Source organism: Ornithorhynchus anatinus, chromosome 14, assembly GCF_004115215.2.
Source record: "Ornithorhynchus anatinus isolate Pmale09 chromosome 14, mOrnAna1.pri.v4, whole genome shotgun sequence".
Taxonomy (NCBI): Eukaryota; Metazoa; Chordata; class Mammalia; order Monotremata; family Ornithorhynchidae; genus Ornithorhynchus; species Ornithorhynchus anatinus.
In genome coordinates, this window is record NC_041741.1 from 47552274 (window position 1) to 47577486 (window position 25213).

At 52.1% G+C, this 25213-nt stretch overlaps 2 protein-coding genes across 3 annotated transcripts; one reads left to right on the forward strand and one right to left on the reverse strand.

The window, feature by feature from the left end:
* The first annotated feature begins 5922 nt into the window (after positions 1-5922).
* SMDT1 (single-pass membrane protein with aspartate rich tail 1) lies at positions 5923-13539 on the forward strand. 2 transcript variants are annotated; one of them, XR_003764511.2, is made up of 4 exons: positions 5923-6171; positions 9260-9400; positions 12887-12956; positions 13260-13539. XR_003764511.2 is itself a non-coding variant. In XM_029079478.2 (3 exons), exons 1-2 carry the CDS (start codon positions 5983-5985, stop codon positions 9395-9397), a joined length of 327 nt encoding a protein of 108 aa, XP_028935311.1. In that variant the 5' UTR covers positions 5931-5982; the 3' UTR covers positions 9398-9400; positions 13260-13539. The 2 variants fall into 2 exon arrangements, 1 of the variants encoding a protein (XP_028935311.1); XM_029079478.2 differs by lacking the exon at positions 12887-12956 and having other exon boundaries at positions 5931-6171.
* A 2690-nt stretch (positions 13540-16229) lies between these two features.
* Positions 16230-23834, reverse strand: NDUFA6 (NADH:ubiquinone oxidoreductase subunit A6). Its single transcript, XM_001516830.5, has 3 exons — positions 23642-23834; positions 17027-17142; positions 16230-16454 (listed from the first exon to the last, which is right to left on the reverse strand). The coding sequence occupies exons 1-3, from the start codon at positions 23781-23783 to the stop codon at positions 16323-16325; spliced, it is 390 nt and encodes a 129-aa protein (XP_001516880.2). The 5' UTR covers positions 23784-23834; the 3' UTR covers positions 16230-16322.
* Between the last annotated feature and the right edge of the window lie 1379 nt (positions 23835-25213).

The following is a 25213-nucleotide window of genomic DNA, read 5'->3' on the forward strand; positions in this document are numbered from 1 at the left end:
GTTTAGAATCCAGGTCCTCTGACTCAGCTTCAGGGAATAGGAGGGAGAGGGTGGTGACGGGCAGGGAGTCGAGCGCCAAGACTGTAATGGGGGAAGAGTCGGTCAGGGTACCATCTTTCTCTTCCTGTGCGGAACCGTCCGAGGGGGAAGAATGACTTAGTTTCCAACCCAGGTGATGCCCCGGAAAGTGCTTCAGAGCGTCAAGCGCGCAATTGCTTCCTCTCATTCACTCTGTTCGCAAAGATGCCTCGTACCCCCGCTAGAGTGGGAGCTCCTTGCAGGCAGGGCACATGCCACTGGCTTGGTTTGTACGACCAGACATTTAATACAGAGTCCCGTGGGCATTCCCACAGCACTCGTGTCCCTAACCGTAATCTATTTTAATGTCCGTCTGCCCCTCTAGAAGGTAAACTCCAGAGCACAGGACTGGAAGTCAGAGGATCTAGGTTATAAATCCGGCTCTGCCCCAGTTTTCTTATTTGTAAAGTGGGGATTCACTACTTGTTCATTCAGTAGTATTTATTGAGCACTTACTAGGTGCAGAGCACCGTACTAAGCGCTTGGGATGTACAATTCAGCCACAGATAGAGACCATCCCTGCCCCATGACGGGCTCACAGTCGAATCGGGGGAGACGGACGGCAGAGCGAAACAGAACGAGACGAAAACAAGACAACATTATCACGATAAATAGAATAGCTGTTCTCCTTCTTTCTGTGTGAGCCCCATGTGGGACAGGGACTGTGTCCGACCCGATTATCTTATATCTACCCCCGTGCCTAGTACAGTGCTAGGCCTCCTGTGGTTTGGGTATTTGTTAAGCGTTTACCAAATGTCCCGCACTGTTCGAAGATAGATTAAGCACTTAACAAATACCACGATCACTATAAACAAACCCCGCAGTTACTATTATTATTGTTATCATTCCGGTTTCTAGAGGTTTCCCCAATTGGTCGTTGATACAGTTCCCTGGATGGTGAGGTTTTCACGGGCCCACCCTCTTTGGGCAGGTGTTTTAGAGAACGTGCGAGAGGTCACGAGTTCCCACCTGGCCTGTCTTCCGTCCAGCGTCCGGGTCCAGCGTCCAGTTGCCCCTCCCGGGTCGCATTCCTCCCCCTCCCACCCTCCGGGAAAGGTTAATGAGCGGGGCAGGCCCCGATCCCGGAGATAGGGAGAGATTCCGGGGGGCGAGGGGGCCCTCCTGGGCAGATAAGAAAGAGGTACACCTTGTGCTCACGGAGCCCGAGTGATTTCTCAGCCTGACCCCTGCCTGACCGTGGAGGGAGGAGCTGGACGGAGCTGGGGAGGTAGGGAAGAGCACGCGGGAACGGGTGGGCTCCGGCCAAGCTAACCTCGGCGAAACCGCAGCGGCCGGCCACCCCCGGCTGCAGGCTCTGGGAGCGGGAAGGAGGCGGCCTGCGTTTTCAGGAACTTGGAGAGTGGAGAAGTTGGGCAAGTTGCGTCACAATGACAGTGAGAGTGTGGTATTTGTTAAGCGCTTACTACGTGCCGGGCACTCTACTGAGTGCTGGGGTTGAGCCGAGCAGATGGGGTTGGACGCAGTCCTCGGCCCGTGGAGGGCTCACAGTCTCAATCCCCATTTTACAGGGGAGGTCACTGAGGCCCAGAGAAGTGGCTTGCCCAAGGTCCCACAGCGGTCGGATTAGAATTCAGGTCCTGACTCCAAGGCGCGTGCTCGGTCCACTAGCCCTTGCTGCTGCTTTGTGCCTCAGTGCCCTCATCTACAAAATGGGGATTTAATGCCTGTTCTCCCTCTTGCTTGGGTTGTGAGCCCCATAATAATAATAATAATAATGTTGGTATTTGTTAAGCGTTTACTATGTGCCGAGCACTGTTCTAAGCGCTGGGGTAGACATAGGGGAATCAGGTTGTCCCACGTGGGGCTCACAGTCTTAATCCCCATTTTACAGATGAGGGAACTGAGGCACAGAGAAGTTAAGTGACTTGCCCACAGTCACACAGCCGACAAGTGGCAGAGCCGGGATTGGAACTCATGAGCCCTGACTCCAAAGCCCAGGCTCTTTCCACTGAGCCACGCTGCTTCTCTACCCATGTGGGACCTGCTTTATCTCGTCTCTGCCCCAGCGCTCAGTACAGTGCTTGGCCCAAAGTAAGCAATAAACAGATATTATTATTATTATTACTGTTCGGACCTCAGCTGTCCGAGCCCTAGCCAGCTGCCCAGGGGTGGGTGTGAACCTCTTTGCCCCAAGGAGCTGGGATTGGAGCTGGAGCCAACCCCCAACCACAGGGGGTTTCGCGCAAAGTCTCGCTGGTCTTCACAGACCCCATAACGGCTTTCTCAGCCCACAGGTGCAGCATTTCCTAGTGGAAAGACCGTGGGCCTGGGCTTTGGACCTGGGTTTGAATCCCGGCTCTGCCAATTGTCAACTTTGTGACCTTGGCTAAGTCGCTTCACTTCTCTGTGCCTTAGTTATCTCTAAAATGGGGAATAAGGCCATGGGCCCCATGTGGGACAGGGACAGATACCTTGTATCTACCCCAGCGCTTGGAACAGTGTTTGGCACATAAGCACCTAACAAATACCACGATTATTATTATTAGGTGCCTTCAGACTAATCCCCAGTCCCTCCGGGGGCTCGCTGGGAGTCATACATTCATTCTAGAGTATTTGTTGAGCGCTTACTATGTGCAGAGCACTGGACTAAGCGCTTGGAATGGACAATTCGGCAACAGATAGAGACCATCCCTGCCCAAATCGACGGTGAGCCCACCACCACCTGGCTGGAATTCCGCTCTGCTTCCTAAAGTGAGAAGCAGCGTGGCTCAGTGGAAAGAGCCCGGGCTTGGGAGTCCGAGGTCGTGGATTTGAATCCCGGCTCTGCCGCTTGCCAGCTGTGTGACTCCGGGCAAGTCCCTTCACTTCTCTGTGCCTCAGTTACCTCATCTGGAAAATGGGGATTAAAACTGTGAGCCCCATGTGGGACAACCTGATTGCCTTGTATCCCCCCAGCGCTTAGAACAGTGCTTTGCACGTAATAAGCGCTTAACAAATATTATTTTAAAGTGGTTGGGAACCGATGCAATGCCCCAGGGCTGTTCGGGTCCCCGAGATCCCCCCGTCCCAGCCCACCGGGGTTACTGGGACCTGGAGATCAACCCCTAGGGTCGCCCTGCCCTCCATCCCGGCCCCTTCCGATTTGTTTTTGGCGTCCAGCTCCTCCACAGGCAGTGTGGTGGAGTGGAAAGAGCAGAGTTCTGGGCGGCGGAGGAGCTGGGTGTTTATCCCAGCGCTGCCCATGGTCCGCTCTGTGACCTTGGGCAAATCAGCTAATTGCTCTACCTCTCGGTTTCCTCATCTGTAAAAAGGAGTTAATGATACCTGACTCTCCTTACCTCAGAGCGATGTTGGGAGGGCAAAGGTGAGATTAAGTCATGTGAAAGTGGTGTGGAAAATAAAGGCCCTCTATAAAATTTGAGATATAAATATAACTCCCCACTGTGAGTTTCATGACCAAGTTGGTTAAGTTTGTCTAAATAGTTTAAGCACTAACTAGTAACTCCTTTAAGTCAAATGAGGTGAAAATTAATATCTCCTTGATTCTAATGATGTTAAACGATGTCTTGTTTTTGTTTTGTTCTGTTGGGCTTTGCTGTCTGTCTCCCCCGTTTAGACTGTGAGCCCGTCGTTGGGCAGGGATGGTCTCTCTCGGTTGCCGAATTGTCCATCCAAGCGCTTAGTACAGTGCTCTGCACATAGTAAGCACTCAATAAATACTATAGAATGAATGAGTTTAGTAGTTAGGCCATAAATACCACTTCCCTTATCCCTATTCGGAGAAGCAGCATGGCTCAGTGGAAAGAGCTTGGGCTTTGGAGTCAGGGCTCGTGAGTTCAAATCCCAGCTCTGCCACTTGTCGGCTGTGTGACTGTGGGCAAGTCACTTAACTTCTCTGTGCCTCAGTTCCCTCATCTGTAAAATGGGGATTAAGACTGTGAGCCCCACGTGGGACAACCTGATTCCCCTATGTCTACCCCAGTGCTTAGAACAGTGCTCGGCACATAGTAAGCGCTTAACAAATACCAACATTATTATTCACAAGGTAAACAGATCTGCAATTAGAGATGGGTGAGGTTAACAGTTTCTTCTCCTCCTCCCCCACCCTATTCCGCGGGGCACTTTAAGAGCACTCTTCCTCTGCTTTTAAAAAAATATTATCTGTTATCTATTTTAATATTGTTTTATAATATATTTATTATATTATTTTAATATTATTTGTTAAGCGCTTATTATGTGTCAAACACTGTCCTAGGCTCCGGGGTAGATACAAGTGAACCGGGTTGGACACAGTCCCCATCCCACATGGACTCACAGTAGGAGGGAGAACAGGGTTTCCACGATTTTTTTAAATGGTATTTGTTAAGCGCTTACTACGTGCGAGGCACTGTAATAAACGCTGGGGTAGATGTCGTTATTTTATTGAGCGGTTACTGTGTGGCGAGCTAGGGAGAGTACAGCCGAGTTGGTAGCCACGTTCCCTGCCCACAGTGAGTTTACAGGCTAGAGGAACTATACAGGATAATCAGATGCAAGATAATTCATTGGATAGTATTTATTGAGTGCTTACTATCTGCAGAGCACTGGACTAAGTGCTTGGAACGGACAAGTGGGCAACAGATAGAACACAGCCCCTGTCCCACGTGGGCCTCACAATTGAATCCCCATTTTGCAGATGAGGGAACGGAGGCACGGAAGTTAAGTGACTTGCCCAAAGTCACCCAGCAGGCAAGGGACGGAGATAGAATTAGAACCCGGGTCCTCCGACTCCCAGGCCCGTGCTTTTTCCAATAAGTCACGCTGTTTCTCTTGTATCCCCTTTTATCTTTGGGGATCACTGATACAAAACCAGTGAAGCAGCGTGGCTCAGTGGAAAGAGCCCGGGCTTGGGGGTCAGAGGTCATGGGTTGGAATCCCAGCTCTGCCACTTGTCAGCTGGGTGACTGTGGGCGAGTCACTTCACTGGGCCTCAGTTCCCTCATCTGTAAAATGGGGATTAAGACTGTGAGCCCCACGTGGGACAACCTGATTTCCCTGTGTCTACCCCAGCACTTAGAACAGTGCTGTGCACATAGTAAGCGCTTAAAACAAATACCAACATTATTATTATTAAAACTAGTGAAGCAGCCGTGGCTCAGTGGAAAGAGCCCGGGCTGGGGAGTCAAAGGTCCTGGGTTCGAATCCCAGCTCTGCCACTTGTCAGCTGTGGGACTGTGGGCAAGTCTCTTCCCTTCTCTGTGCCTCAGTTCCCTCATCTGTCAAATGGGGATGAAGACTGTGAGTCTCACGTGGGATCACCTGATGACCCTGTATCTCCCCCAACGCTTAGAACAGTGCCCTGCACAGAGTAAGCGCTTAACAAATACCAACATGATTATTATTACTTCACTTCTCTGGGCCTCAGTGACCTCATCTGTCAAATGGGGATGAAGACTGTGAGTCTCACGTGGGATCACCTGATGACCCTGTATCTCCCCCAACGCTTAGAACAGTGCTCTGCACAGAGTAAGCGCTTAACAAATGCCAACATGATTATTATTATTCTCTGGGCCTCAGTGACCTCATCTGTCAAATGGGGATGAAGACTGTGAACCCCATGTGGGACTACCTGATGACCCTGGATCTCCCCCAGCGCTTAGCACAGTGCTCTGCCCGGAGTAAGCGCTTAACAAATAGCAATATTATTATGATTATGATGATGATCGTCTTGCACCAGTTCTCCCAACCCCCAATGCATTTTTGGGGGGCCGGAAGTCGGGGGCGCAATGACACCGCAACGTGCTTCGCGATGACGTCACAGACGCCCCGCCCTCCTCTGGTTGCTAGGCTACCCCGCCCCCCCCCCCGCCCTTGCTCTCGCGAGATGTGGGCGGGAGGCGGCGGGATCTCCTCTCCTCCGCCGCCGAGCGTCGCCTCAGGGGGCGGGAGGCTGGAGGCCGCAAGATGGCGGCGGGAGCGGCCGGCTGGCTGTTGGCCGTCACCGCCCGCTCCGGGGCCCTTCGGAGGGGGGTGAGGCTGGGAAGCGGCGGGGCGGCGCGGAACGCTGCCCGGAGCGGCTCGGCGGCGGCCCGGGTCCCTTCGCGGACCGTCATCGCCACCCGCAGCGGCGCCATTTTACCCAAGCCGGCCAAAGTGAGTGTGGTGGGGGGCGGGGCCGCCGGCTCTGACTGACGGCGCCAGCAGCCAATCAAAATCATTTTGGCCCAAGCGGGCTTGGGGGGCGGGGCCGCCGGCTCTGACTGACGGCGCCAGCAGCCAATCAAAACCATTTTGGCCCTTGGGGGCGGGGGCCTCCGGCTCTGACTGACGGCACCAGCAGCCAATCAAAACCTTTTTCCCAAAGCGAGCTTGGGGGGGCGGGGGGTCCTGCTCTGACTGACAGCGCCAGCAGCCAATCAAAATCGTCGCGGGGGGGGAGGGCGGGGGCAGCCACGATAAGGATAGTAACAATAATGATGGTATTTGCTAAGCGCTTACTCTGTGCAGAGCACTGTTCTAAGCGCCGGGGGAGATCCAGGGTCATCAGGTGGTCCCACGTGAGGCTCTCAGTCTTCAGCCCCATTTGACAGATGAGGGAACTGAGGCCCAGAGAAGTGAGTTGCCCAAAGTCACCCAGCTGACAAGTGGCAGAGCCGGAATTCGAACCCATGACCTCTGACTCCCCAGCCCGGGCTCTTTCCACTGAGCCACGCTGCTTCTCAATTCAGTCGTATTTTAAGTGCTTTTTGTGTGCATAGCCCTGTCATGATAATAATGTTGGTATTTGTTAAGCGCTTACTAGGTGCAGAGCACTGTTCTAAGCGCTGGGGGAGATACAGGGTCATCAGATTGTCCCACCTGGGGCTCACCGTCTTCATCCCCATTTTACAGATGAGGTCACTGAGGCCCAGAGAAGTGAAGTGACTTGCCCACAGTCACAGACCTGACAAGTGGCAGAGCTGGGATTCGAACCCATGACCTCCCAAGCCCGGGCGCTTTCCACAGAGCCACTGGGCGGTGATCATTATGGTATTAATCAATCGCCTACTGTGTGCAGAGCTCTGTACTAAACCCTGGATGGTTATGGTATTTATTAATCGCTTACTGTGCAGAGCCCTGTACTAAGCGCTTGATCATTACGGTATGTATTAAGCTCTATCTGTACGTAAAGCCCTGTACTAAGTGCTTGATTATTATGGTATTTTGTTAAGTGCTTTCTGTGTGCAGAACACTGTACTAAGAGCTTGATAATTATGGTACTTTTAAGTACTTTTTGTGTGCAGAGCACTGTACTAAGCGCTTGATCGTTAGGGTATTAATCCCTTCCTGTGTGCAGAGCGCTGTACTAAGCGCTTGATCGTTAGGGTATTAATCCCTTCCTGTGTGCAGAGCGCTGTACTAAGCGCTTGATCGTTAGGGTAGTAATCCCTTCCTGTGTGCAGAGCGCTGTACTAAGCGCTTGATCGTTAGGGTGTTAATCCCTTGCTGTGTGCAGAGCGCTGTACTAAGCGCTTGATCGTTAGGGTGTTAATCCCTTCATGTGTGCAGAGCGCTGTACTAAGCGCTTGATCGTTAGGGTGTTAATCCCTTGCTGTGTAGAGCGCTGTACTAAGCGCTTGATCGTTAGGGTGTTAATCCCTTACTGTGTGCAGAGCGCTGTACTAAGCGCTTGATCGTTAGGGTGTTAATCCCTTGCTGTGTGCAGAGCGCTGTACTAAGCGCTTGATCGTTAGGGTGTTAATCCCTTCATGTGTGCAGAGCGCTGTACTAAGCGCTTGATCGTTAGGGTGTTAATCCCTTGCTGTGTAGAGCGCTGTACTAAGCGCTTGATCGTTAGGGTGTTAATCCCTTACTGTGTGCAGAGCGCTGTACTAAGCGCTTGATCATTATGACTTTTTTTTTAACGTTTTCTTAGGAAGTGCTTGATCATTATAGTTTTTGTTAAGCCCTTTCTGTGTGCAGAGCATTGTCGGAAATGCTTGATCATTTTAATATTTGTTAGGCGCTTTCATTCATTCATTCAATAGTATTTATTGAGCGCTTACTATGTGCAGAGCACTGGACTAAGCGCTTGGAACGGACAATTCGGCAACAGATAGAGACAATCCCTGCCCATTGACGGGCTTACAGTTTAATTGGGGGAGGCAGACAGACAAAAACAATAGCAATAAATAGAATCAAGGGGATGTACTAAGCACTCTACTAAGCACTGGGGTAGATACAAGCAAACCGGGTTGGACACAGTCCCTGTCTCACTTGGGGCTCACAGTCTCAATCCCCATTTCACAGATGAGTCTCTATCTGTGGCCGAACTGTCCATTCCAAGCGCTTAGTACAGTGCTCTGCACTTAGTAAGCGTTCAATAAATACTATTGAATGAATGAATGAGATAACGAAGGCACAGAGAAGTCAAACGACCCGTCCAAGGTCACACAGCAGCGAGGGGCTAGAGTGGTATGTGCCGGCCACTGTACTGAGCGCCGGAGTAGATAGAATAGAGGCAGATGAGACGCAGAGGAGCCGGGCTAGAGGGGATGGAGGGTCTCTGGGGAAGGGGAGCCGGGTTCCTCTGGGCCGGGAATGCGCCTACCAATTCTGTTATAACATATCTCCGGAGCACTTAATACAGTGCTCTGCACACAGTAAGTGTTCAGTACATACCCTTGATTGATTGATCCCTAAGGAGGACCAGAAAGGGCCCGACCCCTTGAACTGTGGCCAGAGAATCCCAACCTTCTCCCCCGAATTCCCTAATTGCTAGATTGTAAGATCCTGGAGGGCAGATATCGCCTGTACGTTATGGTATTCTCCCAAATGCTTAGTACAGTATTCTGCTTAGAGTAAGCCAGTAATAAATATATGCTTTGATTGATTAATCTAGGCCTGGGGGGAGGAGGGTCAGTGTGCTTTCCCCTCCCTTTCCCCCAAAAAGTTGTCAGGGGGCAGAATTAGCCCAGCCCATAGTCCTTACTCAAGATTCTGCCTCTGGCACGGCTGATTCTGCCCCGGAGGTTTTCCCAAGATGGATCATTTCAGCCGGGACCATGCCGGAGGAGACCGGTCCTTTATTTTCTGTCTTTCAGACTGTATTTTCTGTGTCTAGACTGTAAACTCGTCACGGGCAGGGAACATGTCCGCTAATTCCGTTGTAGCGTCCTCTCCCAAGTGCTCAGTACAGCGCTCCGCCCACGGCAGGCGGTCGATTGAATTCCGTGGATTGAGTTTTTTTTAAACTCCGCAGATGTCCTTCGGCCTCCTGCGGGTGTTCTCCATCGTGATCCCTTTCCTCTACGTCGGGACGCTCATCAGTAAGAATTTTGCCGCCCTGCTCGAGGAACACGACATTTTCGTCCCCGAGGATGACGACGACGACGATTAACCGGTAAGGTTTGAGAACTTGGGGCGAGGGAGGAGGAGTAAACGCAAAAGCATCCGTGGCAGGCCAGTCGACGCTTCCTCGATGGGCACTTGGGAGGTGGGTGTGTTCCCTGATCTTTGACCTAGCTGGCGGGGACTCCGGTACAGAGCAAGAGCAGGCCCGGGGATTGCTTCGTGGCCTTCAGGAGGAGGCGGGCGACTCTCCAAGAGTTTGAGGATTCATTCAATAGTATTTATTGAGCGCTTACTATGTGCAGAGCACTGTACTGAGCGCTTGGAATGGACAGATCGGCAACAGATAGAGACAGTCCCTGCCCTTTGACGGGCTGACAGTCTAATTACAGTCTAGGGAGGCAGCATGGCTCAGTGGAAAGAGCCTGGGCTTCGGAGTCAGAGGTGATGGGTTCGACTCCCGGCTCTGCCACTTGTCAGCTGGGTCACTGTGGGCAAGTCACTTCACTTCCCTCATCTGCAAAATGGGAATTAACTGTGAGCCTCACGTGGGACAACCCGATGACCCTGTATCTACCCCAGCGCTTAGAACAGTGCTCTGCACAGAGTAAGCGCTTAACAAATACCAACATTATTAATTGGGGGAGACAGGCAGACAAGAATAATGGCAATAAAGAGAGTCAAGGGGAAGAACATCTCATTAAAACAATGGCAAATAAATAGAATCAGGGTGATGTACATCGCATTAAACAAAATAAATAGGGCGACGAAGACGTAGACGGTCGAGCGGACGAGTACGGCGCCGAGGGGATGGGACGGGAGAGGGGGAGGAGCAGAGGGAAAGGGGGGAGAAGAGGGTTTAGCTGCGGAGAGGTGAAGGGGGGGTAGAGGGAGCAGAGGGAAAAGAGGAGCTCAGTGTGGGAAGGCCTCTCGGAGGAGGTGAGCTTTAAGTAGGGATTCGAAGAGGGGAAGAGAACGAGTCTGGCGGAGGTGAGGAGGGAGGGCGTTCCGGGACCGCGGGAGGACGCGGCCCGGGGGTCGACGGCGGGACGGGCGAGACCGGGGGACGGCGAGGAGGCGGGCGGCGGAGGGGCGGAGCGCGCGGGGTGGCCGGTGGAAAGAGAGAAGGGAGGAGAGGTAGGACGGGGCGAGGTGATGGACAGCCTTGAAGCCTAGAGTGAAGCTGCGTGGAGATCTAGTGAGGTGGTGCCATCTCCCTCCCACCCCCCCCCCGGCCAGCCGCACTTCAGTCAGTCAATCATTCGTATTTATTGAGCGCTTACTGGGTGCCGAGCACTGGACTGATATCTTGGGAGAGGCTCACAGTCTTAACCCCCATTTTGCAGATGAGGGAACTGAGGCACAGAGGAGTGAAGTGACCCGTCCGAGGTCACGTGGTAAAGTGGCGGAGTCGGTATGAGAACCAGTCCTTCTGACTGCCAGGCCCGTGTTCAATCCACTGGGCCAAGCTGCTCCTCCCTGAGCCTGTGCCAGTTTTTTCTGTCACACCCTGCTGGCGTTCACTCAACCGTATTTATTGAGCGCTTACTGTGTGCAGAGCACTGGACTAAGCGCTTGGAAAGTACAGTTCGGCAACAGAGAGAGACAATCCCTACCCACCAACGGACCGGCCAAGTGAGCCGACCGCCGTAAGCCAAGCCGAGGTCAGTCTGATCACCCCTTGGGGCATCAGAGGGCGCTTATTGGCCTCCACAGTGACCCCGTCGCGGTCATCACCGCCTGTGGGCGGTGGAAGGGGGGGGAGTGGGTGGCAGTGTGGCCTTGGGAAGAGGGCAGGAGTCTGGGAGTCGGGAAAACGTTCTAGAACGTGCTACAAAAAAAACGTTCAGGACTTGTCCACCCCTCAGAAAACTCCAGCGGTTGCCCATCCACCTCCGCATCCAACCGGAACTCACCACTGGTTTTAAAGCGGACCACCGTCTTGCCCCCTCCTCCCTCACCTCCCTACTCTCCTCCACCCCAGGCTTGGGAGGCGGAGTTCACGGGTTCGAATGCCGGCTCTGCCACTTGTCAGCTGTGTGACTGTGGGCAAGTCACTTCACTTCTCTGGGCCTCAGTTACCCTGTCTGTAAAATGGGGATGAAGACGGTGAGCCTCACGTGGGACAACCTGATGACCCTGTATCTACCCCAGCGTTTAGAACAGTGCTCTGCACATAGTAAGCGCTTAACGAACACCAACATTAAACTTCTCTCTCTGTGCCTCATCTGTCCCGCCGCTGACCCCTAGCCCACATCCTCTGGCCTGGAACGCCCTCCCTCCTCCAGTCCAACCGACAATGACTCTCCCCTCCGCCCCTTCAAAACCTCATTGAGAAGCAGTGTGGCTCAGTGGAAGGAGCCGGGCTTGGGAGTCAGGGCTCTTGGGTTCGAATCCTGGCTCCGCCACCTGTCAGTTGTGTGACTTTGGGCGAGTCACTTCACTTCTCGGTGCCTCAGTGACCTCATCTGGAAAATGGGGATTGAGACTGTGAGCCTCACGTGGGACAACCTGATTCCCCTGGATCTACCCCAGTGCTTAGAACGGTGCTCGGCACATAGTAAGCGCTTAACAGATGCCAACATCATTATTATTATTATTAGAGGAGCAGCGTGGCTCAGTGGCAAGAGCCCGGGCTTGGGAGTCAGAGGGCGTGGGTTCGAATTCCACATCTGCCACTTGTCAGCTGTGTGACTGTGGGCAAAGTCACTTCACTTCTTCACTTCTCTGGGCCTCAGTGACCTCATCTGGAAAATGGGGATTGAGACTGTGAGCCTTACGTGGGACAACCTGATTACTCTGTATCTCCCCCAGCGCTTAGAACGGTGCCCTGCACATAGTAAGCGCTTAACAAATACCATAATTATTATCATTATTATTATTATTGAAGGTACATTTCTTCCAAGAGGCCTTCCCAGGCTAAGCCCCCCCTTTCCCCTTCTCCCACTCCCTTCTGCTTCGTCTCAACCTGTTCCCTCTGTCCATATCTGTAATTTATTTATTTGACGTCTGTCTCCCCCATTCTAGATTGTAAGTTCGTTGTGGGCAGCGATTGTCGTATTTATTGTAACGTATTTTTCCCAAGCGCTTAGTACAGTGCTGTGCACACAGTAAGCATTCAATAACTACAGCGTGGCTCAGTGGAAAGAGCACGGGCTTTGGAGTCAGAGGTCATGGGTTCGAATTCCGGCTCTGCCACTTGTCAGCTGTGTGACCGTGGGCAAGTCACTTCATTGGGCCTCAGTTACCTCATCTGTAAAATGGGAATTAAAACCGTGAGCCCCACGTGGGACAACCTGATTCCCCTGTGTCTACCCCAGCGCTTAGAACAGTGCTCTGCACAGAGTAAGAGCTTAACAAATACCAACTTTATTATTATTATTATTATTATTAAATACGACTGAATGATGGAGACCCGGGTTTTAATCCCAACTCGGACCCTGGTCTGCTTTGCGACTTTGGGCAAGTCATTTACCCTCTCTGGGCTTTTCCTTTATCTGTAAAACGGGTGTGATAGGTTCTGTCCCGTCTCTTTTAGATCACGATCCTTGCGTGGCATAGGGGCAGCGTCCGATCCGATGGATGTGTGGGGGCCCCCGTGTCTAGAGGTAAACACTCCCCCAGTGCAGAGCCGTGTACTGAGTGCTGGGAAAGAGTACTTTGGTGGAAATCAGCATTAGAATTAGTGCCCTAATCTCCCCCGTTCAACTGTAAGCTCACCGTGGGCAAGGAATGTGTCTACAACCATTGTAGCCTACTCTCCCAGGCAGTTATTACAGTGATCTGCACACAGTAAGCGCTCAGTAAATACGATCGATCGGCCGATTAACACCATGATGGTTATTTGACGGAGGTGGCGGGAGGGGGGAAGGCTTTCTACACCCGAGTAATTTTGCCCTGCTTTGTTCCAGAGCTTTTTGGAGGAGCAGAAGGGAGACAAGCCAACAATCGGGCGGCGATGATGTGGTCACTGCTTCCTTCCGTCCTAGCGAGAGAGCGGGGCCGACCGTCCGGACCTCCAGCTCTGTGAGCCCGCGACCGTCGGCCGCGGGACCACACAGTAAGCACTCGTGGACCCCGGGGTCCGGCGGCCCTGGGGGTCATTTGACCTCTGGCCGGGACACGTCCTCGGCATCAGCTCAAAGAACCCACAGTCTGATAATGAATAATAAACCCACTGAGGTACCAGAACCCCAGTCTGCTCTAGTGCTTGTTCCAGAGGCAAGCTGGGAAACGTAGCATCCTCCCCCCACCCTCCGTGTCCTATCGCTTAATCAATCTCTGGTATTTTTTGAGTGTTTATTATAATAATAATGGCATTTGCTAAGCGCTTACTATGTGCCAAGCCCTGATCTAAGCGCGGGGGGGGGGGGGGGATAAAAGGTCATCAGGTGGTCCCCCACCTGGGGCTCACAGTCTTCATCCCCATTTTACAGATGAGGGAACTGAGGCACAGAGAAGTGAAGTGACTTGCCCAGAGTCACACAGCTGACAAGCGGCGGAGCTGGGATTAGAACCTCCGAGGCCCAAACCCGGGCTCTTTCCACTGAGCCGCGCTGCTTCCCTATGTGCAGAGCACTGTTCTAAGCACTTGGGAGAGTTCTGAGCTGCTGTGAGACCTTGGAGTAAGTCACTTCACTTTTCTGGGCCTGTGACCTCATCTGCAAAGTGGGGATTGAGACTGGGAGCCCCGTGTGGGACAGGGACTGTGGACCAACCTGATTAGCCTGTAGCACATCGCGCTTAACATATGCCATTATAATTATTACTACAACAGAAGAATTAGCAGACAGGTTCCCTGCTGTGTCTTTACACAGGAGAAGGCTGAGTTCTTTCGGTCCAGGGTAAGATGTAAGAATCGAAGGGTGGGAAACAGCAAGGGGGGGTGGTTTACACCCTGCAGTTCTGTAGGGAGATCCGCCTTTGCAGACAAGATGCACACTAGTCGAAAAGCTTTATCTTCCCCGATCGAAAGAACTCAGTTTGCCGCCGTCAAGTTTGAGAGCAGGATGACTAGAAGTCAGTCGATAGTATTTATTGAGTGCTTACTGTGTGCGGAGCACCGTACTGAGCGCTCGGGAGCGGACAGCGGAGTAGAATTGGTAGATACGAATACCGCCTTCGAAGGAGTTTACAATTCAGCGGAGGAGAGACAGGCTATGGATTAGATGCAAATTAAGGAGTCTGGTTCTGCAAAGAGTAGGGTGGGTGAGGGGGATAAAACACCTCCCCCGGGGTTGCTTTTGTCAATTTTGCCCAACCTTTTGTCAACCCACCAGGCCAGAGGAAGTTTACTTGATGGCTGAGGTGAGAGTCCTGAGCAACAGCTTCTCGAGATGACTGGCGATCAGCTGTAAAAACAGTTTGTTCATTCATTCGATCCTATTTATTGAGTGTTTACTGTGTGCAGAGCACTGTTCAACCTTACAATGCTTTGTGCTTTTTATTTCCCAGAGCGCTTCACACTCATTACCTTGGTTTGACGTCCCAATCCCCCGGAGGGAGGGAAAAAGTTTGTGATTTGCTCCAAGATCCCCAGGTGAGTGACAGTCGGTCAAATCGGTGGTATTTATTGAGCACTTACCGTGTCCAGAACACTACTTAGTGCTTGAGAGTTAAACAGAGTCGGTAGATAGATTCCTATCTGTTGCCGATTTGTACATTCCGAGCGCTTAGTATAGTGCTGTGCTCAATAAATACTATTGAATGAATTCCTTGCCCACAACGAGCTTACAGCCTAGAGGGGGAGACAAATATTAGAAATACTTTATAAATACGTACATAAGTGTTTAGGTACAGTAGATATGCGTATGATTTTATAGAAATAATTTATAGGCATGTACATTGGGGCTGAGGGTGGGGACAGAACCAGGATTGTGAATCCTGCTCTCGACGACACTAGGATCGACAGCTTATGGAGGGCAGGAAGTGTCCCTGCCATTTTTATTGTAGTGTAGTGTCCCAATGCTCAGAACAGTGCTCTGCCATCAGTAAGTGCTCACTAAAGGCCATTGATTGACTGTGCCTCTCTCCCCACCGCCCTTTATGGAGCTTTTTCCGCCAGAACCTCCGACCCATCTTGGGAGCTACCAGCCCATCCACTTCCTGCCATGGTTTTGATCCGTCCCCCTGCTGCCTTCCTTCACCCCTGGGTGTTCACAGGCAGCTCTGGAACTATGGGCAGGGGGGCGTTAAAGCCTTAACACCCTTAACTCTGGTGGTCTCCTGAGCCCTGACCCCCTGTTAGGGCTCATACACTATTGGATGGTCGACCCCCACCCCCAAAATCCAGGAGAAGCCAGGGATCCTCTGAGCCTGAATTCTGCTGCTTTACCTCGCTTGCTTTCCTACAACTCAGCCCGCACACTTCACTCCTCTGGTTTCATCTCACTCACTGTACCTCGGTCTTGTGTGTCTTGCCGCCGACCTCTTGCCCACACCCTCCCTCTTCATATCTGTCAGACGATGATTCTCCCTACCTTCAAACTGAAAACACATCTCTTCCAAGAGGCCTTCCCTGCCTGAGCCCTCATTTCCTCCCACGTTCTTCTGCGTAGCCCTCGCACTTGAATTCGCTCCCTTTCTGCACCTCTCCCTCAGACCCACAACACTTATGTCCGCATTTATTTACATAAATACAGTTTCCCCCTCTAGACTGTAAGCTCGTTGTGGGCAGGGAGCGTGACTGCCAACTCTCTCCCGAGCTCTTAGTAAGCTGCTGTGCACACAGTAAGTACTCAATAAATACATTTGATTGCTACTCACATGGAGGGTCCCAAGGAAGAGAACTCACGGGATTCCACCCCACCACCAAGAGGGCACGTGGACCAAGACCGAGTTCAGTGCGGAAAGGGGAGGCTGCGCGGACAAGGAATCCCATCTGATTCTAATGTACAAGGTTTATTTGCAGAAAAGGGGGTGAGGACGGCTCGGGGGGGGGGGGGGGGGGGGGGCCTTTTCGTGGAGGCCCCTCATCACGGGTTATGACCGGAGTAGAATTTCGACAGGAAGTCTTTGGGCCGTGGCGTTTCCGTTTCATGGAAGAACCGCATGATGTGCGTCCGCTGCTTCCACACTTTGATGGTCTCCTCCAGTTCCATCTTCCCCTGCGCAGAGAAGAGAGGCCCGAATTGGGGAAGGAAGGAAGCGTTTAAAACTAGGGCCCGGCAAGTCCCGCTGGGGCAGTGCCGCCGTGACCGGAGAACTTTTCACGTTGAGCCCGGGGCCGTAAGTGGAGGGCGGGTTTTAGAAGGGATGAAGAGCGCGAGGGAATGAATAGGGCGGAAAGCCTGGTGGCTTTGGGGCCCGCCCACAACGAGCTCCCAGTCCAGGGGGCAGACATTAATATAAATAGATCAATATAATAATAATAGGGGGGGTGCGAAGGAGCAAGTAAGAGCGGCGCAGGAGTGGGAGAAGAAGAGGGAGGGCTTATTCAGTGATGGCATTTAACGCCCATCATTATTATTATTGTAGTAAGCAATAATAAGTTTGGAAGAAGCCTCAGGACCTAGTTGTCCTCACTCTGTTTCTCTGAAACACTGAGCGACGGCTGACCTGTCAGCCCCTCCTCCTACCCCCCCTCCCCCCCCCAGGCTGTAAGGGCGATCAAACACAGCGACTGAGGCAGCCGCCCTCGCCATCACGGCCCCCCCCCCCCCCCCATCCACTCGGCTACCTTGACGACCAGCAGGTCGACGGCTCTGGGGTCGGTGACGTGAGCATTTTTCACGAACATCTCCCGCACCTTGTCTCGCCCCTGCTTCACGGAGATGTCCAGCTGGAACAGGTGCACTGGAAGGACAATGGCTTCCTGAGCGGCCGGCCCGGTTAAAGCCGCCTTTTCCGCGGCCCCGCGGAAGCCACGCCGGTGTCTACAACGCACGAGCGGGGATTGCGTCTCCTGCGTCAACCTGCAGCGGCCTGAGCGACTAGTGCAGCGCTCAGACCCCGGTAGGGTTCTCAATAAACGAATTCCAGAAGAAGGAGAAAGCAGGCCTGCAGTCCTGTCAGGACGTATCGCCGAATTGTACTTTCCACGCGCTCAGTACGGTGCTCTGCACACAGTAAGCGCTCAATAAACACGATCGAATGAATGGAGTCCATTCTGGCCTCTGACGCAGCGTGGCTTAGTGAACCCATAAGGGCCTGGGTTCTAATCCCAGCTCCACCACTCGCCAGCCGCCTCACTTTTATGTGCCTCAGTTACCTCATCTGCAAAATGGGGATTAAGACTGTGAGCCCCATATGGGACGGGGACCGTGTCCAAACTGATTAACTTGTATCTACCCCAGCACTTAGAGAAGCAGCGTGGCTCAGCGGAAAGAGCCCGGGCTTGGGAGGCAGAGGTCATCGGTTCGAATCCCAACTCTGCCCCTTGTCAGCTGTGTGACTGTGGGCAAGTCACTTCACTTCTCTGGGCCCTTCATCTGTAAAATGGGGATTAACTGTGAGCCTCACGTGGGACAACCTGATGACCCTGTATCTCCCCCGGCGCTTAGAACAGTGCTCTGCACGTAGTAAGCGCTTAACAGATACCAACATTATTATCAGTGCTCGTCACAAAGTAAAGTGCTTAACAAGTACCATTATTATTATTAATAATAAAATGGGAATAAGGCTGTGTGCTTCTTGTGGGACAGGGACTGACCTAATTACTTTATATCTACCTGAGCGCTTAGAACAGTGCCTGGCACCTAGTAAGCCTTAACAAATGCCATAGGGGGGGAAAACCAAAACCCTACAGGGTGCAGTTGGGTTCTCTTTTGGGGGGAAAAAGTTCACCGGGAAAATCTGGCGGTGGAGGGACAGCTCTCGATATTTAGAGAAGCAGCGTGGCTCAGTGGAAAAAGCATGGGCTTTGGAGTCAGAGGTCATGGGTTCAAATCCTGGCTCGGCCACTTGTCAGCTGTGTGACTTTGGGCAAGTCACTTCACTTCTCGGTGCCCCAGTTACCTCATCTGCAAAATGGGGATGAAGACTGTGAGCCCCACGTGGGACAACCTGATTCCCCTGTGTCTACCCCAGCGCTTAGAACAGTGCTCGGCACATAGTAAGCGCTTAACAAATACCAACATTATTATTATTATTATTTCAGACCCAGGCTTGTCCTCCCTCTGAGCTGCTGTGCTGAATTCCCAGCATGACTGGGGGCAAGAACAACTGAGAGGAACCTGCCTCTGCCCTCGGTCTCCCCGCTCTGTTCCAAAAGGACCCGAAGCAGCGTGGCTCAGTGGAAAGAGCCCGGGCTTGGGAGTCAGAGGTCATGGGTTCGAATCCCAGCTCTGCCACTTGTCAGCTGGGTGACTGTGGGCAAGTCACTTCACTTCTCTGGGCCTCAGTGACCTCATCTGCAAAATGGGGATGAAGACTGTGAGCCTCACGGGGGACAACCTGATTACCCAGTACCTACCCCAGCGCTTAGAACAGTGCTCTGCGCTGTGGGCAGGTCACTTCGCTTCCCGGTGCCTCAGTGACCTCATCTGTAAAATGGGGATTACCTGTGAGCCTCACGTGGAACAACCTGATTACCCTGTATCTACCCCAGCGCTTAGAAAAGTGCTCTGCACATAATAAGCGCTTAACAAATACCAACGTTATTATTTGGAGGGCAGGGATGGGGAGAAAACCACAGTCCAACCCCCACACTCCTCTACCTTCAAACAGTGGTATTTATTGAGTGCTTACTGGGTGGGGGCAGAGTACTGTACTAAGCACTTGGGAGAGTACAACACAATAGACATGATCGCTGCCCTCAAGGAGCAGCGTGATCACGGAAAGCAACGTGGCCCAGTGGTTACAGCACGGGCCCAGGAGTCGGAAGGACCTGGGTTCTAATCCCAGCTCTGCCATTTGCTGCCTGACCGTGGGCAAGTCACTTCACTTCTCTGGGCCTCAGTTCCCTCATCTGTAAAATGGCGATTAAGACTGTGAGCCTCGAATGGGGCAACCTGATTACCTTGTATCTATCCTAATGCTTAGAACAGTGCTTGGCACAAAGTAAGTGCTTAACAAATACCATCGTTATTATTTTTCTGGGCCTCGGGTACTTCATCTGTAAAATGGAGCTTAAGCCTGAGGCCCCCCCCCCCGTGTCCCCCTGTGTCCCACCTGATTAGCTTGTATCAACCCCAGCGCTCAGTACAGTGCCTGCCCCATACTAAGCAGTTAACACTCCAGCTCTGCCACTTCTCTACTATGTGACCCCGGGCAAGTCATTTCACTTCTCTGGGCCTCAGTTACCTCATCTGTAAATTGGGGATTGAGACTATGAGCCCCAAGTGGGACAGGGACCGTGTCTGGGACATAGTAAGCGCTTGACATATACTGTAATTAAATACTATTTTTAAAAAGAAAAGGTGGTTCCTCTCCCTCCAGCACCGCCTCCGCCCCTTCTACTGGGAGAGGGGTCCTGGGGACCGAGATTAATTTAGGATTTAAATTAGTCCTCACGAGGTTAGGGTTGGACCACGCAACCCCCTTTAACTCTCCCTCTCCAAAAAATGTTTCATTTGTTTGGATGTAACAGAGGGATCAATAGGGGTCCCTTCATCCTGGGGTTGTGCGATCTGGCAAAAAATAATTCCAAGTTCACCCTGTCCTAACCCTTCACAGTTTAGTAAAGTGATCCATCTAAGCCAGCTGTCCTTTCCCACCACCATCACTGGTGAGTTCTCTCTCGGTTCTCGAAACCGCCCAACCTCTCCCAGTTATTTAGTGGGCCACAGGTAACAGACGCTTGCCCCTAATCCATTCAATCGTATTTCTCGATGATGTGGCATTTGTTAAGCGCTTACTAGGTGGCAAGCACTGTTCTAAGCGCTGGGGAGGATACAAGGTGATCAGGTTGTCCCACGTGGGGCTCACAGTCTTTTATCCCCATTTTACAGTTGAGGGAACTGAGGGCACAGAGAAGAAGTGACTTGTCCGAAGTCACCCAGCTGACAAGTGGCGGAGCCGGGATTTGAACCCATGACCTCTGACTCCCAAGCCCGGGCTCGTTCCGCCGAGCCACGCTGCTTCTCTATCTAGCTCTTACTGTGTGCAAAGCACTGTGCTACGCGCTTAGGGGAGTACAGTAGAACAATAGACAACATTCCCTGTCCACCACGAGCTTACAAGTTTAGTTGCTCTTGATAATAATGTTGGTATTTGTTAAGCGCTTACTATGTGCCAAGCACTGTTCTAAGCACTGGGGGAGATACAAGGTAATCAGTTGGCCCACGTAGGGCTCACAGTCTTCATCCCCATTTTACAGACGAGGTCACTGAGGCCCAGAGAAGTGAAGTGACTTGCCCAACGTCACACAGCTGACAAGCGGCGGAGTCGGGATTAGAACCCATGACCTCTGACTCCCAAGCCCGGGCTCTTTCCACTGAGTCACGCTGCTTCTCGGGCCTACAGATTGGTTTTCAGCTCTGCCCCAGTCCCTCTCCTCGATGATGATGATGATGTTGGTATTTGTTAAGCGCTTACTATGTGCAGAGCACTGTTCTAAGCGCTGGGGTAGACACAGGTGAATCAGGTTGTCCCACATGAGGCTCACAGTCTTGATCCCCATTTTACAGATGAGGTAACTGAGGCACAGAGAAGTTAAGTGACTTGCCCAGTCACACAGCTGACAAGTGGCGGAGCGGGATTCGAACCCATGACCTCTGACTCCCAAACCCGTGCTCTTTCCACTTAATGTGTCTACAAAGTCTATTATACAGCACTCTCCCAAGCACTTAATACAATGCTCTGCACCCGGTAAGCGCTCAAAAAAATACGCCTGATCGATTCAAATCCCTCCTAAAAAGCCACCAAATAATATCTGTTGTGCTCGTTAGCGTTTGGCAGATGCCAGACGCTGAACTAAGTGCCGGGATAGGTACAAGAGAATCGGGTTGGACAAAGGGGCTTGCGGTCTTAATCCCCATTTTACGGATGAAGGAACTGAGGCCCAGATAAGCGAAGTAATAATAATTATAATAATGGTGATGGCATTTGTTAAGTGCTTCCTATGTGCCAAGCACTGTTCTAAGCGCTGGGGGCGATACAAGGTAATCAGGTTGTCCCACATAATAATGATAATGATATTTCATTTATTCAATAGTATTTGAGAGCTTACTACTACTAATAATAATAATGTTGGTATTTGTTAAGCGCTTACTCTGTGCAGAGCACTGTTCTAAGCGCTGGGGTAGACACAGGGGAATCAGGTTGTCCCACGTGAGGCTCCCAGTCTTCATCCCCATTTTCCAGATGAAGGAACTGAGGCCCAGAGAAGTGAAGTGACTTGCCCACAGTCACACAGCTGACAAGTGGCAGAGCCGGGATTCGAACTCATGACCTCGGACTCCCAAGCCCGGGCTCTTTCCACTGAGCCAGGCTGCTTCTGGACTAAGCGCTGGGAACGGACAATTCGGCGACAGAGAGAGACAATCCCTGCCCACCAATGGGCTCACGGTCTAAACGGGGGATTTATTTAACAATGTTGGTATTTGTTAAGCGCTTACTATGTGCAGAGCACTGTTCTAAGCGCTGGGGTAAACACAGGGGAATCGGGTTGTCCCACGTGGGGCTCACAGTCTTCATCCCCATTTTACAGATGAGGTCACTGGGGCACAGAGAAGTTAAGTGACTTGCCCACAGTCACACAGCCGACAAGTGGCAGAGCTGGGATTCGAACTCAGGAGCCCTGACTCCAAAGCCCGTGCTCTTTCCACTGCGCCACGCTATTTATTTGTTTACTATGTGCCAGACACTGTTCTAAGTGCTAGGGTAGACGCAAGGTAATTCATTCATTCAACAGTATTTACTGAGCGCTTACTATGTGCAGAGCACTGTACTAAGCAATTGGAATGTACAATGCGGCAACAGATAGAGACAATCCCTGTCCTACAGCGGGCTCAGAGGTAATCAGGTTGTCCCACATAATAATAATAATAGCATTTGTTTACTATGTGCCAAGCACTGTTCTAAGCGCTGGGGTAGATACAAGGTCATCAGATTGTCATAAGAGTATTTAAGCGCTTACTCTGTGCCAAGCACTGTTCTAAGCACTGGAGTAGATACAAGGTCATCAGATTGTCCCACTTAATAATAGTATTTACGCGCTTACTATGTGCCAAGCGCTGTTCTAAGCGCTGGGGTAGATACAAGGTTATCACGTTGTCCCACTTAATAATATTTATGTGCTTCCTATGTGCCAAGCACTGTTCTAAGCGCTGGGGTAGATACAAGGTCATCAGATTGTCCCACTTAATAATAGTATTTAAGCGCTATGTGCCAAACACTGTTCTAAGCGCTGGGGCAGATACAAGGTCATCAGATTGTCCCACTTAATAATAATAGTATTTTATGTGCTTACTATGTGCCAAGCACTGTTCTAAACACTGGGACAGATACAAGGTCATCAGATTGTCCCACTTAATAATAATAGTATTTTATGTGCTTACTATGTGCCAAGCACTGTTCTAAACACTGGGACAGATACAAGGTCATCAGATTGTCCCACTTAATAATAGTATTGAAGCACTTACTATGTGCCAAGCACTGTTCTAAGCGCTGGGGTAGATACAAGGCAATCACATTGTCCCACTTAATAATAATTAGTATTTAAGTGCTTACTATGTGCCAAGCACTGTTCTAAGCGCTGGGGTGGATACAAGGTAATCACGTTGTCCCACTTAATAATAATGGTATTTGTGAAGCGCTTACGCTGTGCAGCGCACTGTTCTAAGCGCTGGGGGAGATCCAGGGTCATCAGGGTGTCCCCCGTGAGGCTCCCAGGCTTCATCCCCATTTGACAGATGAGGTCACTGAGGCTCAGAGAAGTGAAAGGACCGGCCCAAGGTCACAGAGATGACAAGTGGCAGGGCCGGGATTAGAACCCAGGTCCTTGTGACTCCCAAGCCCGGGTTTTATGCAATGGGGAAAGTTGTTCTCCTCCTGGAGGGGCCGCCCAGCTTCGAGGGGCAAGGCCCGCCCCCTCCTCAGCCCCTCTTGCTCTTTTGCTGCCGCGAAGGGCTCTGGGAGGCCGGGCCCCCAACTCTCGCGAGATCGAGGGGATTCGGAGGGGACGCGGCCCCCTACTCTCGCGAGATCGAGGAGGCAAGGACGCGACTCTGGGACTCCGGCTCCCCAACTCTCGCGAGATCGAGGGGATTCGGAAGGAGGCGCCCCCCCCCCCCGCGAACTCTCGCGAGATCGAGAGCGGCGCGGTGACCCCGTCGCCCCTCCCGACCCTTCAGGGGGCTGGCGGCGACCTTGCGAGGCGGAGCTCCGCCTTCCCGCCCCCCGCGGTACTTACAGGTGTTGGGGATCTCCCTGTACCAGGCCCGGTAGAGCTCCCGCACCCGCCGCTTCGCCTCGTTCAGGTCCCGGCTGAAGATGGGCCTCACCGAGGTGCTGGCCGCGGCCGCCGCAACCCTCCCGCTGCCGCTCGCCGCCATCTTGGTAAAGGCAGCAGGCTCCGGCCCTGTGGGGGGGGAGGTCAGGATGAAGTGCACCCATTGGCTGAGGCGAGGGGGAGGAGCGCGCCCATTGGCTGAAGTGAGGGGGAGGGGTGCGCCCATTGGCTGAGGCGAGGGGGAGGGGTGCGCCCATTGGCTGAGGCGAGGGGGAGGAGCTCACCTATTGGCTGAGGCGAAGGAGGAGCTCGCCCATTGGCTGAGGCGAGGGCGAGGCGATGCCGTTCTGGGTGGGACTTCGGCTCTGATTGACAGCCAGCTCTTAGACCTCAGAGGATTTGGAGCTGTGTACTGCGCATGCCCGTGGGAATCAACTTTCATTCATTCATTCATTCATTCATTCAGTAGCATTTAATAATAATGATGTTGGTATTTGTTAAGCGCTTACTATGTGCAGGGCACTGTTCTAAGCTCTGGGGGGACACAGGGTGATTGATCAGATTGTCCCACGTGGGGTTCACCGTTTAAATCCCCATTTTACAGATGTGGTCCCTGAGGCCCAGAGAAGTGAAGTGACTTGCCCAAAGTCACCCAGCTGGCAAGGGGCAGAGCTGAGATTTGAACCCACAAGCTCCGACTCCCAGCCCTGGGCTCTTTCCACCGAGCCACGCTGCTTCTCTAAGCAGAGCCCGGGCTTGGGAGTCAGAGGTGGTGAGTTCTAATCCCGCCTCCACCACTTGTCGACTGTGTCACCTTGGGCAAGTCACTTCACTTCTCTGTGCCTCAGTTCCCTCATCTGGAAAATGGGGATGAAGACTGTGAGCCCCACGTGGGACATCCTGATTTCCTTGTATCTACCCCAGCGCTTAGAACAGTGCCTGGCACGTAGTAAGCACTTAACAAATGCCATCATCACTATTATTAGAAGCAAATCAAGTTCATCATCGTTATTATTAGAAGCAAATCAAGTTGGGCATGGTTCCTGTCCCATTTTCAAAGGCTCAAACCCCATTTTCCAGATAGGTCACTGAGACCCAGAGAAGTGAAGTGACTTGCCCAGAGTCACACAGCAGACATGTGGTGGAGCCGGGATGAAAACCTACAACCTTCTAACTGCCAGGCCTATGATCTATCCACTAAGCCATGCTGCAGTTCACCACGAGCGCGCCTCCCCCAACCCAAGAAACAATAATAATAAAAGTATCCTTTAAGCATTCACGATATGTCAAGCACTACACTTAGCACTGGGGTAGATACACGAAAATCAGATTGAACACAGTTCCTGTCCCACACAGGCTCACATCCTGGAGAGCAGAAGAACAGGTATTCCATCCCCTTTTTACAGATGAGGAAAACTGAGGCACAGTGAAGTGATTGGCCCAAAGTTCCACAGCAGCCAAGGGACAGAGCCAGGATTGAATTTGGGGGATTCCTGACTCTCAGTCCTGCGCTTGGAAGTCGCCTCTGTTAGA

What these genes read in the sequence shown, in the direction of transcription:
- SMDT1 (XM_029079478.2), top strand. Translation starts at nt 5,983, where the DNA reads ATGGCGGCGGGAGCGGCCGGCTGGCTGTTGGCCGTCACCGCCCGCTCC. An exon ending in TTTTACCCAAGCCGGCCAAA is followed by an intron (nt 6,172 to 9,259) that starts GTGAGTGTGGTG and finishes TAAACTCCGCAG; the next exon opens with ATGTCCTTCGGCCTCCTGCG.
- NDUFA6 (XM_001516830.5), bottom strand. Translation starts at nt 23,783, where the DNA reads ATGGCGGCGAGCGGCAGCGGGAGGGTTGCGGCGGCCGCGGCCAGCACC. An exon ending in CAGGGAGATCCCCAACACCT is followed by an intron (nt 17,143 to 23,641) that starts GTAAGTACCGCG and finishes TTGTCCTTCCAG; the next exon opens with TGCACCTGTTCCAGCTGGAC. An exon ending in TCGACCTGCTGGTCGTCAAG is followed by an intron (nt 16,455 to 17,026) that starts GTAGCCGAGTGG and finishes TTCTCTGCGCAG; the next exon opens with GGGAAGATGGAACTGGAGGA.